The sequence below is a fragment of the Diabrotica virgifera genome, chromosome 1, assembly GCF_917563875.1.
Source record: "Diabrotica virgifera virgifera chromosome 1, PGI_DIABVI_V3a".
Lineage (NCBI taxonomy): Eukaryota > Metazoa > Arthropoda > Insecta > Coleoptera > Chrysomelidae > Diabrotica > Diabrotica virgifera.
Window position 1 is genome coordinate 132098253 of NC_065443.1, and position 17874 is coordinate 132116126.

The window sequence follows — 17874 nt, forward strand, 5'->3', positions numbered from 1 at the left end:
AGTACTGACAAGTGACATTCAGAAACGTCTTTTCCCGACATGAATTTCCACATTGCCAGTTTTATTTGTATTCCTTGAATACAATGAAATTCTCTTTGAAAATGCCTCGAGTTCGAAGGCACCAAAATTACCACCATGTTAGCGATTTTAACAGGGGTAGAATTGTTTCCTATAGAGCAGGGGTGGGCAAACTTTTTTTAGTAAGGGCCACAAAATGTTTTTGGTGTATTACCGAGGGCCGAAATATTTGATAATACTTTAACATGTTCGAATTTTTAACTATTTACTAATATTGTTTAAAGGAGGGTGGTTTAAAATCAACATTTCAAGAATTTTTTACCTTTTTTTGAATTTTGTTATGGTACAATTATTTTATTTTAAAATTAAATAAGCATATTCAGTACAATTCAAAGAATATTAAAAAAAACTTTCAAGACCAAATATTGAAAAATAAGCTAACAGTGGCAAATTTTTACAGCCACCTCCAAAAAAATTAATTTTGCAGTAAACATCAGAACTCGTCATTGGATCATATGAAACAAAAAAATTCAAAAATATTTTATTCGAATTTCTCGAGGTAACGCTGTCGAGTTTTTTTAGTTTTTCCGATTTTTGAGTTTTTGATATCACACAAAATTCAAGTCAAAATAACGAAATTTTTGTAAAAAAGGGTGAAAATCAACATACAGTCGGAAAAATGAAAGAATACCCATGAACGAACATATAAAGCACGCTGTATTTTCCTGTCACCATGTCATACAAAAAATTGGCCAGCGCAAGTACATGTAATAATTATTATTACATGTACTTGCGCTGGGCAATTTTCTTTGTGACACGGTGACAGGAAAATACAGCGTGTTTTATATGTTCGTTCATGGGTATTCTTTCATTTTTCCGACTGTATTTATTATTGTTAAACAAAAAATAAGCATAAAACAAAAAATATCTCGACAGAGTTACCGCAAGAAATGTCTAAAGAAAATCTATGAAAAATTTCAGGTGGATATCTGTTAAGTAGCTTTTGAGTTACAATGTCCACCGCCTTTGAACAAAACAGTTTTGAGAAAAACGCGTGTAGTTTTGACAACTGTTATTTTCAATTTCTTTTTTGTTTATTAATGTTTTGTATTTTGATAACTATTTCCAAAGTGGAAATCGAAACGTCAAATAAATTTAATGTCAAACTTAAATTGAAGCTTATTCCCAATTAAAATAGTAAATTCTCTTTTCACATTGCTATATATTAGTTACCTACTTATATATTTTAAGGAAAAGTCCGTGCTTAAATTAATAGATGCAAACATGCATCATACGTCATATGAAATATGTGTCATTTAAATAAAAATAAATAAATAAGTTATAAATTTGAAAAATCTTAGATTCTCTTCATTGTTTTTGTTTTCTTTGAAAGAATTAAATAATAAAAAAATATTTATGAAACTTATTTTTTATTCACAAACTTACAATAATATTTATTAAAATATGAAAAACGAACCTTAATGGATTTTACAAAGTTTTAGTTTAGTTTTATGTCCTCATCCATAATTCTTTCTATTTCAGGTGGATATTTTGTAGTATTTATTCTAATAAAATTGTCGCTTCTCATCACCCATTCCGGTCCTCAATGGATTATTATTTATGTTCATTATATTATTTAAAATATTTATTCGCAAATGTACGTCGGACTATAAATTTGGCTATGTACTTTCGGACATTTGCAAAGATTTGTAAAATGCAAAAATATTGCAAATTAATCTATAATTTCTAGTTGAACTATTGAATTTCTAGTTGTAAACTGGTACGGAATCAGTTTGAACAGAAAAATGATTTTTTAGAATTGATAAGGAAAATGATATATCTTCAAAATCTTTGAAACGGTTTTCAAATTCCAAAGATTTTCTTCATAAATTTTAAACTTATTTTCTGGTACAACATTTAATGATTTTAACGAGGGAAATAGTTTAATTAATTCTGACTTTTTATATGATCAATTAATAGTTTGAGTTTCATTTTAAAAGTTTCATTTTGTGTTCAAAACTTATAAATTTAGCAAATTTGTAGCAGTTTTTCATTTCTAAAAATAAAGCAATTCACACCATCTTTTTTCTAAACTTAGTCATCGAACCAGTGGCGGATCCAGAGGGGGGGCGCGGGGGGCGCGCGCCCCCCCTCAGTTAAAGAAAGTTATAGCCTATACCATATTTTTAAGTTTAAACGAAAAATTTGATTTGGAAAAGTCGTTAACAACACAAGTTTAATAATGTTTTGATAGTATGATGATTTTAAAAACCACCAATGATGTATATTTCTCGCGGTAAGAGGTAACGGATAGTCATGTGATGAGCGATGCAGCGGTGTAAACGGGAGTTAACCAGCCGTCTGGACGCTGACGGTGACGGACTGGCGGGTAGAGATGGAAAATACCGCTTGGATGGAAAAATACTTTACCAATATCAATAGGTGAGTAAAACATTGGCATGATAAATAAATTAGAGATATATAGGTTATATTTACCTTAATCGTCGATACAGTTCTTCAGTTTACATTTGTGCTATGTATACATTTCGAAGTATTAATTATTACTTCATCATCACAGGCTTTTGGCTTTTATTACGTCATATGTTTAGTAAAATTTCTAGAGTTAAAATCACAAGGTTAACAATTTTTGTTTACTAAAATTAATCGATGATGACTTATCCCAAACCAGCAGAGGCGCAACCTATAAAAATTATAAAACTAGCTGACCAATTGTGTCACAAATAATATTTAAACAATTACCATAAAATATTTAAATTTTAGACAAAATAACATTGGAATGGTTATCAATATTCATCCTGTTTGCCCCTTTGGATTTATATGACAAGTAATATGGTAAACTTACCTTTCCGTCAAATCCAAAAATTGTTGCTTTTTGTTGTTACATGTTTCGATGGATGCCGATCATCGTCAGACACAGTATATAACACTCATTAAATCAAAAATTAAAAACACAAACATTGAAAACATTTAAAAAACGGACGATTAAAATATTTATAATGTAAATGTAGGCCTACAATGATTAACGTACCGTACCGCGGCAAGACTGGCAGACGACTCAAGCGGCAAGACTGGGAGTCGTCTGCCAGTCTTGCCGCGGTACGGTTCGTTAATCATTATTGTAGGCCTACATTATAAATATTTTAATCGTCCGTTTTTTAAATGTTTTCAATGTTTGTGTTTTTAATTTTAACTTTAATGAGTGTTATATACTGTGTCTGACGATGATGGGCATCCACCGAAACATGTAACAACAAAAAGCAACAATTTTTGGATTTGATGGAAAGGTAAGTTTACCATATTACTTGGAATGGTTATACTGTACTTTTAACTGCATTGCAATATCATAACTACAATGTTTCTTAAAAAGGGTTTCTATTTTAGCAACAGCAGAGAGATCATTTTCTACGCTGAGGCGATTGAAAAGCTGGATGAGGACCAGAATGACCGAAGACCGCCTGACCGGACTGGCTCTCATGAATGGTCACAGGGATATAGAAGTGGACATCAATAAAATTATCGATCGGTATTCCAGCAAGAAGAATAGAAAACTGGATTTTGTAATTTAAGGGAAAACAACGTAGTTTTTGTTAAGCCAAAGTATTTTTGTTTTGTTTTATAATTTACTTCTAATGTCAGTAATTAAATCATACTAAACATAATGTTAGTTAATCATTTTGCAACCTTCTTTTATACAGTATATTAATACCTTGTGTCTTATAAAAACGTAATCTTGATATTTGAAAAATATTTTTAAATAATGAAACATAAAAAAAGTGTTTTTTGCTTGTTACATTTTTTAATAGTTCAAATGGAATGACTATAAGCCACTCTTAAAGTATTTAAGTAGGATGAGTTTCCAGTCTAAATGTACCACAGGACTACAGTGTCTACTACCAGTCACTACACGTATCATCCTAAATCATTTCTATCTGCTAGAGTAGAGAGTTGAAAATAGCTGAGTTTATTTGTCAATTTCAAGGTTATTTTTTTGTAAACGCAGTGTGAACAGAGTAAAAAAATGTGTTTTAAAACGTCAATTTTCAAAACTCAAAAAAGGGTATTCCATACCCCCCAAACCCCCCGGTATTGGGCCCATGTTGACAAGGTTACGCCCCCCCTCAAGAAATCTCTGGATCCGCCCCTGCATCGAACATGATTTTGGTATAAGTTATCAGTATGCTCTGTTTCTAAGTGTTCCGAAAATGTTATGAATGCACTATGATTTAATTATATTGAACGAATAGAATTAACAATATTAGTTATAATTTGAAATGACGTTGTCTACATGCAAAACATTTTTGCACAATACCTGCTCATGGATTATGCAGTAAAAAAATAATAAATCATGTTCTAGAAATTGTTCATGAATGTAATCTTTAAGTTTTTTTCAACATTACAATATTTGTTTTTTTTTTAAATATGGTGCTAGTTCAGTTGTTACAATTACTAGGTGGTAACGGGTTAATTTAAAATTTTTCCTGACTACTTCAAAAATATCGTTTCCATTTTGTTGAAATTTCATAGATTTCATGGAGGGAGTCGACAAAACTATGTGCCAGAAACCGAAATAATTTTATTTATGTTGAAAATTTGCGGAAAAATCACCCGCTGTGAAAGTTAATTAATAGCTGCATTATCTATATTTAAATATTAATATTAGCAATAATTAAAAAAATCTTTAAATGAAAATAATTCACTTTTTTCCGAGGGCTGCAAAAAAATGTATAAAGGGCCGCATGCGGCCCGCAGGCCGCACTTTGCCCACCCCTGCTATAGAGGGTTTGTCCTATTGCGAAATTGGCCGTCGTGTTAATTATACAGCAATGACAGTTATGCGTTGCGTATGCAGACAAACGAAGGTGTAGGAACCAGAGACATGTAAAAGGAAAAGGATAGACTTGGCTAGGGATATGCCACTCAATGCATCGAGGTGTAACGCCGACATAGAATCGAGTGGTCTAGCCATCTTTGTCAGTCACATGCGCGGGATCGTTTGGTTAAAAGAGATAGATAGACCACCGATCGACTGTTTCCATGCTGTTTCCGCGTTACGCTTTTTTGGTGAGTATGCCGAGTCTACGGTTAATATGTTAATGGTAGGAACACAGGAATACTTTTATTTTATATTCTAAGAGGAACACGAAGAAGACTAAGTACCCTTTTAGACTAAGACGCTGGTGTCTGAAACCGGTGTCCGCCACCCCCAGCAAAGCCTCGTTATAAATGAACGACTACAGACGAGCTACTTTGAGTGGCTGGCTGATTTTAGTTCCTTAACAATGCTTTGATGCAATTAAACACCGGTGTCTTGAAAGGGCACTAAATGGTCAACCGAGGCGAACCACAAAGCGTCAAAATAGGCGCTTAAGATTAATGGCTCTGTGAGACCATTTTGTTACTGCGCGTCAAATCACTGCTCAATGGTTTAGAGTAGAAGGTAGACCTGTTACTAAGCGTAAACTGTACCGTCGTATTCGAGCCTTTGGACTGGTTTCATTTCGCCCACGACTAGTGCTTCCTTTGACTGCGAAACACTGTCATCAACGTTTGAATTGGTGCAGAGATATCGGGTATGCAGGACAGTTGGAGTAGTGGTTTGAGGGGCTATTGCCTATGGTAGCCGATCACCACTTGTTTTTATTCGAGGCAGTATGACAGCTGCGTGTTCTGTTGGTGACAACTTACAAACCACTACTGCCTTATCTAGACAGCCATTGGTACGTTCTTTTTCTGCAAGATAACGCGCGTCCCCATATTGATCGTCGAACTATGGACTTTTTCCAATAAGCTGGCGTTAATGTTTTGCCGTGGCCACCCCGTTCACCGGATTTAAATCCTATCGAATATGTGTGGGATATAATGGGAAGGAGTCTGTCCACTTTGCACGATCCTCCACAGACTCTGGCACAGTTAATCCAAGAAGTTTAAGTTGCTTGGAACAATGTGCTACAAGTAGACATCGATCATCTCATTTTGTCAATGCCTAGACATGTACAGGAGTGTATTCAGCTACGGGGTCGCCAACACATTATTTTTTTTGATATTAATAAAAATTCTTGTCCGAGTTATCGTTTCATTCTTGATGTAAATCTACCATGTTGCCAAAAAATGAGTTCAAGAAATAGGGCTTTTCAATTCTACTGTCATATATCGCATAATCCGTGTATATTAATATTATACATAGATTATACAACATATGACAGAAGCTCGAAACAAATGACAATCGTTGAAAAGCCCTATTATTGCTATTATTCCTTCTGGACCTAAAGTCGGCTTTACACTACATGATTTATCATGTGATTTGTCATATGATTTGGCCCATGACGAGCCACAGACAATGCTTATGACAAAACGAGCAGCATGCTAATGCTTATGACAAAATCATACGACAAATCACACAGTGTAAACATGTAAATTTCATTCCACGGCCAAATCATATGACAAATCACCTGATAAATAATGTAAAGTCGACTTAACACTTCTAATGTCACTGTGTATACTATCACTATGACACTATGTCGTTCAGGAGAGTTATGTGTAGTGTTTGTGCTGGATAAAAATCTTGTTACTTAGTAAAGTCATTGTCTTTACAAAGAGACGCTTATTGAATCCGAACGCCTGCGGTCCCTCAGGTGAGTACCGATCCCACAAGAATAGCAATTATTTTCATTTATTAAATTTTTTAGTAAAGAAAAATTTCCGAGATTCGAACTCACGACCTGTGGGTACAAAAGTAGGCTCTCTTGCCACAGAGCCGCGGAGAGGTTGAAATAAGGAAATAATTTACACAAACTAATAATTATACTTATACAAAATTTATTTTCTGAAAATTTGTACATGCCACAATGTGGTATGTCATACCAAACCCTAAATTTAAAAATCAAAATATATAAGGAATTTACAAGGAGATTATTTTTTTTACAACTAAGTACATTTAGTCACATTGAAATTCAATTATATTTGGCATTTCTTAAGCTGGGTACACATATGCGAGCGGAACTGTGTGCGAAGTGCTTGCGTACAGTTGGTTGAAAATATATTTACAGCGAACTCATCGTAACTTATCACGATCCATGGAAAGCGCTAACCAACTACGAACCAACAATTGTGCAAAGTTTATGTAAATGATTCATTATTTCATTTGTAATTTTATCTCAAGTCACGTTCTAAATGTCAATAAAAACAGCAATTATTTGTTTATCACTGTAAAATAAAAAATGATTATATTGTTCATACAATCTCGATTCAACAAAACGAACCAGATAATATCGCTACGTACGCGGTCCAAACTAAACTGCGAATACTCTTTGTGTTCGCCCCAAAAACCGACAGGCCATGGTTCGAAACACGCGACGAACGAACAGCTCTGAAACGGTTAGTTCAGTTCGAAATTATACGAATATAGCGTTCGCATACAGCTCGGCTCGCATGTGTACCGAGCTTTACAATTAATTTAAAATATATGAGACATATTTAGCGTAACATTGTCTGAATACCGGAGGGACAAAACACTCTACCGTCATAACTTCTATAAACATAAAATTTAAAATTTGGCCTTTAAACTCATATCAACGCTTTTTCAATTCTGCTCCGTGTGCCTTAAATATACAGTAAGCGTCACGCTAGTAGATACACGGGTACCTAATTGCTAGGCTTGGGCTAATCCGGTCCATTCTCACCTGTTACTTTCATGTCTGTCGTATCATGTGACTGCCATGAAACTATTTAAAATAATTGTTCTTCCATACAAAAAATACATTAATTAATAGTATTGTTACCCTGCTTTTAAAAAAACTTTATTGCAGTTAAAACACCAACAATATTACAATAGTTTATTCGCGAACACAAGAGATGGTGCTGCCGCTTATTTATATTAATTAATTACATCAATAACAATATTAATCATAACAAAATACATTATCCCAATTACATCGGCCATTTTGCAATGCCATCTATTACAGTCGATTGAGTTCGCGAATAACTTTTACAACTTTAAAACAATAATCAGCCCTATTCTGTAACTTTTAACAAATCGAATAGAAATGACCAAGTCGAATCGTAATTACCCAAAATCGGAATGTTTGATATCTATCGCGTCATTTTTGTGTTTGGATTGGTATTCTGTAACTCATATCGTAATCGAAACCTCTGACTTCTATTTCACGCGGTTCTGAGGTGGTGGCAACTCCGCATTAACCAGAGAAATTAGTGTTCTGTGACTGGATCTAAATTTAAAATTTGACACCGTTGCCATATCCTCAATGTTTTCATACTTTCTTCATACTATCCTCAAGTTTTGAAAAATAAATAAAGTATTAGTGTAAATACTGGATGCAAAAAGCTCAAAAGAGGATAAATGGTTTTAAATTAAAGTTAATTAAAATTGATATAAAAAAAGATAAACTGATAAATAAAAAAGATAAGTGAAGATAAGAAGTATAAATGGTTTTAAATCAAAGATATTTAAATTGATGTTATTAATGCATTATTATTAATCTATAATTTAAAATCGATATTACTAATAATATGCAATCTTTAAGATTCGATTAGAGCTGAAATAACTGCTAAACAACTTTTCCCAAAAATGGCATCTTTTCTATAATTTGTTCAGACTATGAGCGTTGACTGATAAATATACAAGTGTACTGGCATTGTTTAAGAAAGGAGTCTAGTTATACAATGATACTGGTATAATATATTTATCCATCAATGCATCAGAAGTCTATCGTACGTTGATTGAAATTGTATAAGAAATAACTAACAAAATTATGGCAACACTGCGAGGGGCAAACGTTCATTCATGTGCCAAGCCTTAGACAAGGTTCCTTGTCTAAGTGCCAAGCCAAATAGCAAAGCAAATAAATAAGGTTAGGTCCAAGGTCCAATTCATACTCGTACAACATGTCTAGTCTAAATTAAATATATAATTACAAATAACACCCCAGACTAAAAATTACGCAGCTAGAAAAGGTACAAACATTATAAATAATTATAAAATAAGTAGTAATCAATTATTTTTATATATAAAATACAAACGTCAAAACAAAACAAAATGCGCTTGCGTCAACCACAATTCCGATAATCGAAATCTCATTTCGACAGGATAAATGCTGTCGAAGTGATTTCTATTCACTATTACGATTGTAGAGATTCCGAAGTAGTTATGGAATACGGATTTGGACTATTTCTATTCGACTTGGCCACTTCTATTCGATTTTACTGACTTCTATCATCGAAATGAGTTACAGAATAGGCGTGATTAACAACTATAAACTTCAAATATAACCGTTCTATAAACGTAAAAACTGTCAACTTTCTATGTTTATATTGGGTGCGTTCAGCGGTGAGTGATCAATTTACGCTACTGATACATCGAATGAACTGCTCTTTATATTCCGCTACATTTTTGCTCCAATTTGTTTGTCAAATATTTTATTTAGCTGTCAAGAACTTAACCAAACTTTATTTTGTAATTTTGTCGACTCTAAAAACTCTAAAGAAAAAATAATTAATTATCATTCTGACAACGTTCTTAATGAACATATTTTATTCAATCAATTGGGATTTTTTAAGATTTTAGTAAATTATACATATTACATAGAGGTGGTTTTACTTCATGTTAGAATTTGTTGGGTATACAGCCAACCCAGGGAAATACCCCTTTTTAGTTTAATTAATTATCAGATATCATCTAGCTACTGTTTTATTTTCTACCAGGTAACATTATATTATACAATAGATACCTTTATAAATCTGGTTCACTCAAAATAGGAACCAAAACTGTGCCAAAAGTAACTGTTTATTGCTTTTACGCATGCGTCATTTTATGCTACACTCAAAATATTACACTCAAAATGTGCTCCAAAAGATGACACCGCTCCGCTACATTTTCGAATCGAATGAATCGAATTTCGATGTTCATTCGATGTAGCGCACAACGCAAAGGTCGTTCAGCGTGAAGGAGCGAGATGTGATCCTACCAGATCACTTTATGCTCATTCGCCGCTGAACGCCACCATTGGTTTCTATACATTTTCTGACATTCTAGACGTCACTACAGATAAAAGTAAACAGTGCAACAAATCAAGAGTCCAGGACTGTATTAGCTCAATGTACCAGTAGGTTTGTTCCAACTCAATACAAAACCGTTCTTGAATCGTTGCGCCCATGCGCAATAACGAATAATTATGCGCAGTAACACATTTTTCGTTACTGCGCATACGCGTCACCGTTCAAAAACGGATTTGTATCGAGTTGGAACAAACCTCGAGTGTCTAGTAGCGTAGCGGTTACTGCATATTATATTAAATTTACATTAAAGATGCAGTAGAAATAAACAAACCAAGACACGTTAAATGCCACTAGGAGCCGTCTCGAATTATAATTTATAATGTATAAATGGAAATCATGATTTGGGATTTACAATGTATATACATTATACATTATGATTCGGGAGTGCTCCTAGTATCATTTAACGTGTCTTGGTTTGTTTATTTCCACTGCATCTTGATTGAAAATTTAGTATAGATATTTATTAAAATGTTCCGTGAGTATATTTAACATGATTTCTTAGAGTATGAGGTCGTTTTGTCTTAAAAGAACACACTTTGCATTTGTGCAACTGCATTTTCGATGAGTCCATGTGTTTAACCATATGCTGCATCAGATTCAATTTTCTAACAGTTTTATATTCGCAATTGGCGCAATATAAAAACTCCTGTTTCATATGCATTTTCGTATGTGCAATGAATTTGGTTCTGTTGTAACTTTTATATTTGCATGAATAACATATGTAGACGTTCAAGTCACCTTGCTGATGGGCGCAATACAGATGTTGTACTAGAGAAGGTTTAAAAGTATAAACTTTTGCACATATTTCACATACATATTGTTTCTTTTCCGGCTTTTCTTGAAAATGCCTGGCCTAAAAGTATAATTTAATTAATAAAGATTGTGCGAACAAATCATCACATGCTAATACAAATTCATTTTAATATTGTTCTGAAGCTATTTTCTTATTGCATCTTATGCCTGGTTGCACCAACAAATCTTTAGCTGCAGCTTAGTGCAGCTCAGCTTATAAATGGGGCTGCCTTTAGTCTCACTTACGTTGCACTATAATTTTCGATTTTTAGCTAACCACGTCTTAACTGAGACGAAGTTTAAGATGCAATCCACATGGTAATCCCTTATGGCATAGCTGAAAATTGATCAAAGACTCAATGGTACAACCGGTATGTTTAGTAAGCTGAGCTTAAGGCATGTCTTAAGCTTAAGATCTGTTGGTGCAACCAGGCATTATAGGGGAGTGCAATTAGAACGATTATTTCATTCATAGGAGATTCTGACCAGTAGAAAGCTACAGAAATCTAAATTAAATCGACAATTTTTGCTAATTTCCCGTCGTTAACTATATTACGTCAGATGCCCTTCGTTGCTACGAAAAAATACATTGAGTGACATTAATGACAATTAATGTTTTAAAAATTATAAAAGTGATGACTTTCAACCGTCAAATTAATATTTATAACAACTGTTTGTTTTACTGTACTAATTTGTACTTACATAAATAAATTTTGGTTTTGAACAGTTTTATTCATGAAATAATCGCAACAAATTGCACTAGATCTCTAAAATTAATATAAAATTTTTGACCTCGTGACACTTTGACTGACATAAATTAAAACTGTTAAAATGTCACTCGGGAAAAATTCAATAATTTTAGAGCTCTTGTGCAATTACTACTGAAAAAATGCATTGTTTCGGAAAAATTCAAACAAGCTTATATTTTTCTAAAACTTTTTTTGTTAGTTTATATACATGTTAAAGTAAAAAGTTCTACTCGCGGATTTGGCCGCTAATTGTTTATTAATTGTTTAAACAATAACAATTGTTTTGTATTAATAATTTTAAAAATATCGTTAAATTCATCATTTTACTTTAATCAATATGTTTCTATTTTGTTTTTGATTATACTGAATCCGAATATGGCATTGCAATTTGAAAATTCTTATACAGAAGCTCTTATACAGTATGTCTGCGTAGCTAGGAACCACATGGAAAACTTTTTTATTATCAATTTTACGAAAAAAAGTTATTCTTCATAAAATGCTCTGGATAGACAAAAATCTAAAACTCAACCATCACATATCAAATTTTATCAGTTTTATACGAGTTATGTCAAAAATATGAATTTCGTTAAAGAGTAAAGTACCTTTATATTTCAGAATATCAAAAAATGCTATTACAAAAAGTTGTTTGAAATTAAAAACTATGTTTAAATATACAATTACATTATTCTAATCGACAATTTTTTTCAATTTTTTCTCAAATTACGGATACTCATCATCATTTTATTACAATTATGATAACTATTTTATTATCACTTTTACGAAAAAAAGTTATTCTTCATAAAATGCTCTCCCTGGTCTAAAATCTAAGATACAACCATCAGATATCAAACTTTTTTAATTTTATACGAGGAATGTAAAAATATGAATTTTTCTTAAGAGTAAGTGCCTTTATTATTCACAATATTTTAATTAGAAGGATGTAATTGAACACTAAAACATATTTTTTAATTCCAAACAACTTTTTTAATAACAATTTTCGATATTGTGAAATTTAACGATACTTTACTCTTGAGTGAAAATCATATTTTTTGACATACCTCGTATAAAATTCATTAAATTTGATATTTCATGATTGCATCTTAGATTACGTACGATGCAGAGTATTTTATAAAGAATAACTTTTTTTCCTAAAAGTGATAATAAAAAAGTTATCAATAGGTTCCAAGTTACGCAGACATACTGTATAAGAGCCAAAAAATTTTTTTTGCTGAACATTTATTATTGTTGAAATTTATTATTAAATGTATTTTAGTCAAGTTTCACAGAAAAAAGTTTTGATCACTTTATATAAACATTTTTTTAGCTGGTAATTTTCGGTTTTTGTATTACATTTTTGTTATCTTTCTTAATTTTCTTAAAAAGAAATAGTCTATTTCATTTCTAAAGTAAAATAATTTAGTGCATTTTAAATATTACATCCTAAGCTTTAAAAAAGCACTTATAAAACTGTAATAGATCTGTTCAAACTTGAGTACCTAATACCGTCTTAAAGTAGTGGTAATTCTATAAAACTACGACGATTTCAAGATTACATTTTTTAAGACGTCATATCATTTGAATTAAATTTTTGAGATTTTTTTGAATGAAACATCATTTAGTACGATGCTTAAAAGGTAAGTTGTGCAAAATTGAGGGTTTTAAAAGAAAAAATGTATTAGTTACACATTTTTAAACCATTGTGCAAAATTGAGGGTTTTAAAAGAAAAATTGTATTAGTTACACATTTTTAAATCATTTTTAAACAAAATTCATGTAAGGCTCACTTTCCGCCCCCACCGTACTTATGCCCATACATTTTATTTCTTTTTATTACAACCATAAGATAGCTTAATTATTCTTCTTTTAGGTTCAATTTGTAAAATTTCATTTGATCCATTAGTTAAAGAATTACAATAAAATAACTCAACCGTGCACTTCGCCGTACGCTAGTTTACAGTGCGCCAATGTTTGTGAGAAGGGTGACTTCAGCGTTATAAATAAAAAATTATAGAAGATACAGATTTAATTTTAGAAAATTCTTTATATAAGGGTTCAGTTGTAAAATTTTCTGAATTTTTCAATGGTCGTCAGTTTTGTTCTAAAATTTATATTTTCGGAGTTATTTAAAAAAAAAACATCAAACTTTGTAGTTCATTTGTTTAATAAAAAATGAAGCACCCACTTCTCGAGTAGAACTTTTTGATATGTTGTTTATTAAACATTTCTTAATAAAATTTCAAAAAGTTTTATCTTGTTTGATTTTTCCGAAGTGAAAATCTATATGCACTCCCCTATTAATGCAATTTACTACTTTACGGTCCGTTCAATATAGATACCGTTGCACGTCATTAGCTACGTCAGAGATCTAAGTTGACATTGTTGCTCAATTACAAAAAATTCTTGAATTCATTTTAAATCAAATATATCACATAATTATTGCGGAAGTGGATTATGCAACAAAACAAATTAATATTCAATGTAAATAAATAAAAACATTAGAAATAGAAAACAAGAATTAAGTTCTTGTAATAATAGTAATAATCTTAGGTTCTTCTTCTTCATACTTTATAAATAGGCACAATGCCTATTTTACTTCGGTTTTTAGCTTCAATTGACATTGTCCGACCATCTTTTCCTCGTTCGTCCCAATGATCTTCCATTTGGCGATTTGTCTCTTGCTATTCGTACTATTCTATTTTCTGTCATTCTTTCTATGTGTTGATTCCATTCTCTTTCTATTTCTCTTCTTTTGGTCCACATGTTTATTTCTTCTATACCACATCTCGCTCGTATTTCCTCACTTCTGACTCTGTTTCTTAGAGTTTGGTTTGTTATTTTTCGTAAGACTTTTATTTCTGCTGTTTCCAGCAGTCTTTGTGTTTTCGCCGTATCTGCTCTTGTTTCCGCTGTGTACGTCACTATCGGTCTTATTGTTGATTTATATATCCCGGTTTTCGTTTCCATTGTGAGGTATTTGTTTCTCCAGATTATGTTGTTGAGACATCCTGCTGCTCTGTTCGCCATGTTCACTTGTTTGTGTACTTCTTTTTCCACTTTTCCGTAGCCTGACAGTTTTATTCTCAAGTATTCCGTTTCCATCACTTGTTCTATTCACAATATCAATTTACATGGCCTAGAGGGTCCTAGAAAGTACCTAGAGATGGTTGCCTAAGTCACTTAATATGCATAAGTCCAAAATTACCATCGTGTTGTCAGGCAGAAGTCATTAAAGGTTCGTTTTCTCAGATCTGTTATTTTGGACTTAGTGACGATATATTCTCAATGGTTTTTATTAAATCCAGGTTAAAGTAAATAATAAAAACAATAATAAAACAAATACTACTTATAGTAAAGAATAAAAACAACACCGCAACTCTCAAATAAATGTTACCAATTTATGAAAAAATGCCACCTTTGTTCCTAGATGTCCCCAAAGTCACCTAGAGTGTCATCCGAACAAGTGTGCTTTATAAAAACGCTTTATATTCCACTTATACAAATTAATTAAATGAAACAAGTCCAGGGTGTCCAGAAACTCTACCGACAAACGAAGACAGGAGATTCCTCAGATAATTTTAAGATAATTTAACCCAATTCAGCTAGTCCGAAAATGCTTCCTAAGGGAGCTAGAGCTCTTTGAAGATGGCGTCATGTAATTAGTTTTTCTTAAATACCTCCAGAACGCTTTCATTTAGAAAAACGAAAATTGGTATGCTTATTTACTTTCCAGAGATGGATCGATTTCATTCATTACGAATTTCTAATACCGGTCATAGGCGTGCGTTTTGGGTAGGGCAACGGTTATTTTATTGCATAACTTTTTTGTCTTTAACTTTTAAGCATTTCTGATACTGTATTATTAAATTGAGAGGTATTCTAGTACTAAAAGGTACTCTTGCTTTAAGTCGGTAGAACCCACACCGTTTTCTAGAAAAATCGATTTGAAAGTTTTTCGTTTTTGGCATTTGAAAAAAAATTGAAAAAATTTTTCAAAAAAAAAACGATGTATTTTACCACCTTAAAACAAGAGTAACTTTTAGTACTCCAATACCTCATAATTTAATAATCTAGTGTCAAAAATGCTTAAAAATTAAAGACAAAAAAGTTATGCTATAAAATAACTGTTGACCTACCAAAACGGATGCCTATTACCGGTACTAGAAATTCGAAATTAATGAAATCGATTCATCTCTGGAGTATAAATAAATGTACCAGTTTTCGTCTTTCTCAATAGTTTTTTTTTTAATTTCTTTTGGTATTCAAAAAAAAAACGAAAAATTTTGAAATTGATTTTTCTAGAAAACGGTGTGTCCTACCGACTTAAAGCAAGAGTACCTTTTAGTACTAGAATACCTCATAATTTAATAATCCAGTGTCAAAAATTCTTAAAAGTTAAAGACAAAAAGTTATGCGATAAAATAACCGTTGCCCTACCCAAAATGGACGCCTCTGACCGGTACTAGAAATTTGCAATGGATGGAATCGATTTATCTCTCGACGATAAAAACGCGTACCAATTTTCGTTTTTCTAAATAGAAGCGTTCTGGAGGTATTTAAGAAAAACTAATTACATGACGCCATCTTCAAAGAGCTCTAGCTCCCTTAGGAAGCATTTTCGGACTAGGTGAATTGAGTTAAATTATCTTAAAATTATCTGAGGAATCTCCTGTCTTCGTTTGTCGGTAGAGTTTCTGGACACCCTGTATAATAAATAATATCTATACTTTGTTTCACGTTAAGAATAGAACGTTACGCTTATGGAGATCAGTGTTGCCAAACCTTTCGGGCACGGGTGGCTACTCGACTGCCGATATACTTCATTCTAATCAGTACGGCGTGGCATCGGCGCGCTTCTATCGTCAGTAAAAAATACATGGAGCTATCCCCGCAATGTTCTATTCTTAACGTGACACGCTCTATATTAGCTGTAATTCCAGTGTACCCAGTGACTCTAAAAAGGAACAGACCTACCACTTAAATCTTTCATGTGTCGGTATCATGTGACGTCACGTGCTATGACGCGGATGACGTGCAACGGTATTTATAATGGACGGACTGTAGTTGAGAATAAGCACAATTTTACCTTAAAATTAAGTTTATTTGACGTTTCAAAATATAAAATATTAATAAATCAAACAAATTTTGTTTTTGCTGGGAGTGAAAATGTTCATTTTTCAACAAAAAACCACGTTTTCAGACAGCCCTTAGCAAATAACTTAAAAAGTAAGTTCTTCATCGAAAAAAATATTCTTAGTAAAAATGTAGATCATAAAAAATGGAAAAATGATGTAGTTACACAGTCTGTAGACCCAGTAGAAGCAGAGTGGTTGTAGCTCATGAAAAGTAGGTTCTAAGGGCTGTTTCACATTATAAGAATTTTGAACGTGCGAGGGTTTTTTCGTGCGGTAGTTTTGACGCACAATTCTCCTTTTCACACAATAAGAATTGAGTCGCACGATGTATCATTAGAAATGGGTATTTTTTGTCCGTTCTTTTGTCCTAATGTACTGTAATGCGTATTTAATTCATTTGCAATGTCTATTTTGTCAATTATTATTTCTTATGTTTTTAATTAAAAGTCTTTATTTGTTTTTATAATCGTTGTTCTATTAAGTTATTTGTGGGATCTTGGATTAGCTCATACAATCTATGTAATTAACTATTCTAAATGGGAAATAATCCACAATTTAACTAAAAAATTATTTTATTAACGTTTCGACATCCGATTTGGGCGTCGAAACGTTAATAAAATCTTTTTTTAGTTAAATTGTGGCTTATTTCCCATTTAGAATAGTTTATTACAAAAAAAGGCCACAAGGAAATAGCTTCAGCACAACATTACAATCTATGTTTTTCATGTACAGAATTTAAAAGACCCTCCGTCATCCACTCGTTTTTAAATGTGGTTCCCCTCGTTTTAAATGTTGTTTTTAGATAATTTCAAGACGTGACAGCCGCCCTACTCCAGCCTTCACTGAGTCGTTTACCCTATAAACCTAATTATAATTTCGCAGAATAAAAGGTATAGTTATATTATATGGAACAAAATCAAATCATAGCGTTGTGGTTACTTTACCGTCGAAGAAAGAGAAATAAAAGGAACCGAATTCATTGGGTCCATCCTATGAACGCAAAAATATACGATTAATATATTTGTATATTCACACATATTGATGGAACACCCTCTATACTCAACGTTAATTGCAACTATGTAAAATAAAGT

The 17874-nt window shown here is 32.3% G+C and overlaps 1 protein-coding gene across 2 annotated transcripts in view; it reads right to left on the minus strand.

Annotated features, from left to right (window-relative positions):
• Positions 1-6838: 6838 nt before the first annotated feature.
• Positions 6839-17874, minus strand: part of LOC114327025 (zinc finger protein 714-like) — a 55365-nt gene continuing 44329 nt past the window's right edge. For both annotated transcript variants that reach the window (XM_028275522.2, XM_028275521.2), the window contains one exon: positions 6839-10963. In XM_028275522.2, the coding sequence (XP_028131323.2) occupies positions 10574-10963 (390 nt within the window). In that variant the 3' untranslated portion in view covers positions 6839-10573. The remainder of the gene's footprint in view (positions 10964-17874) is intronic.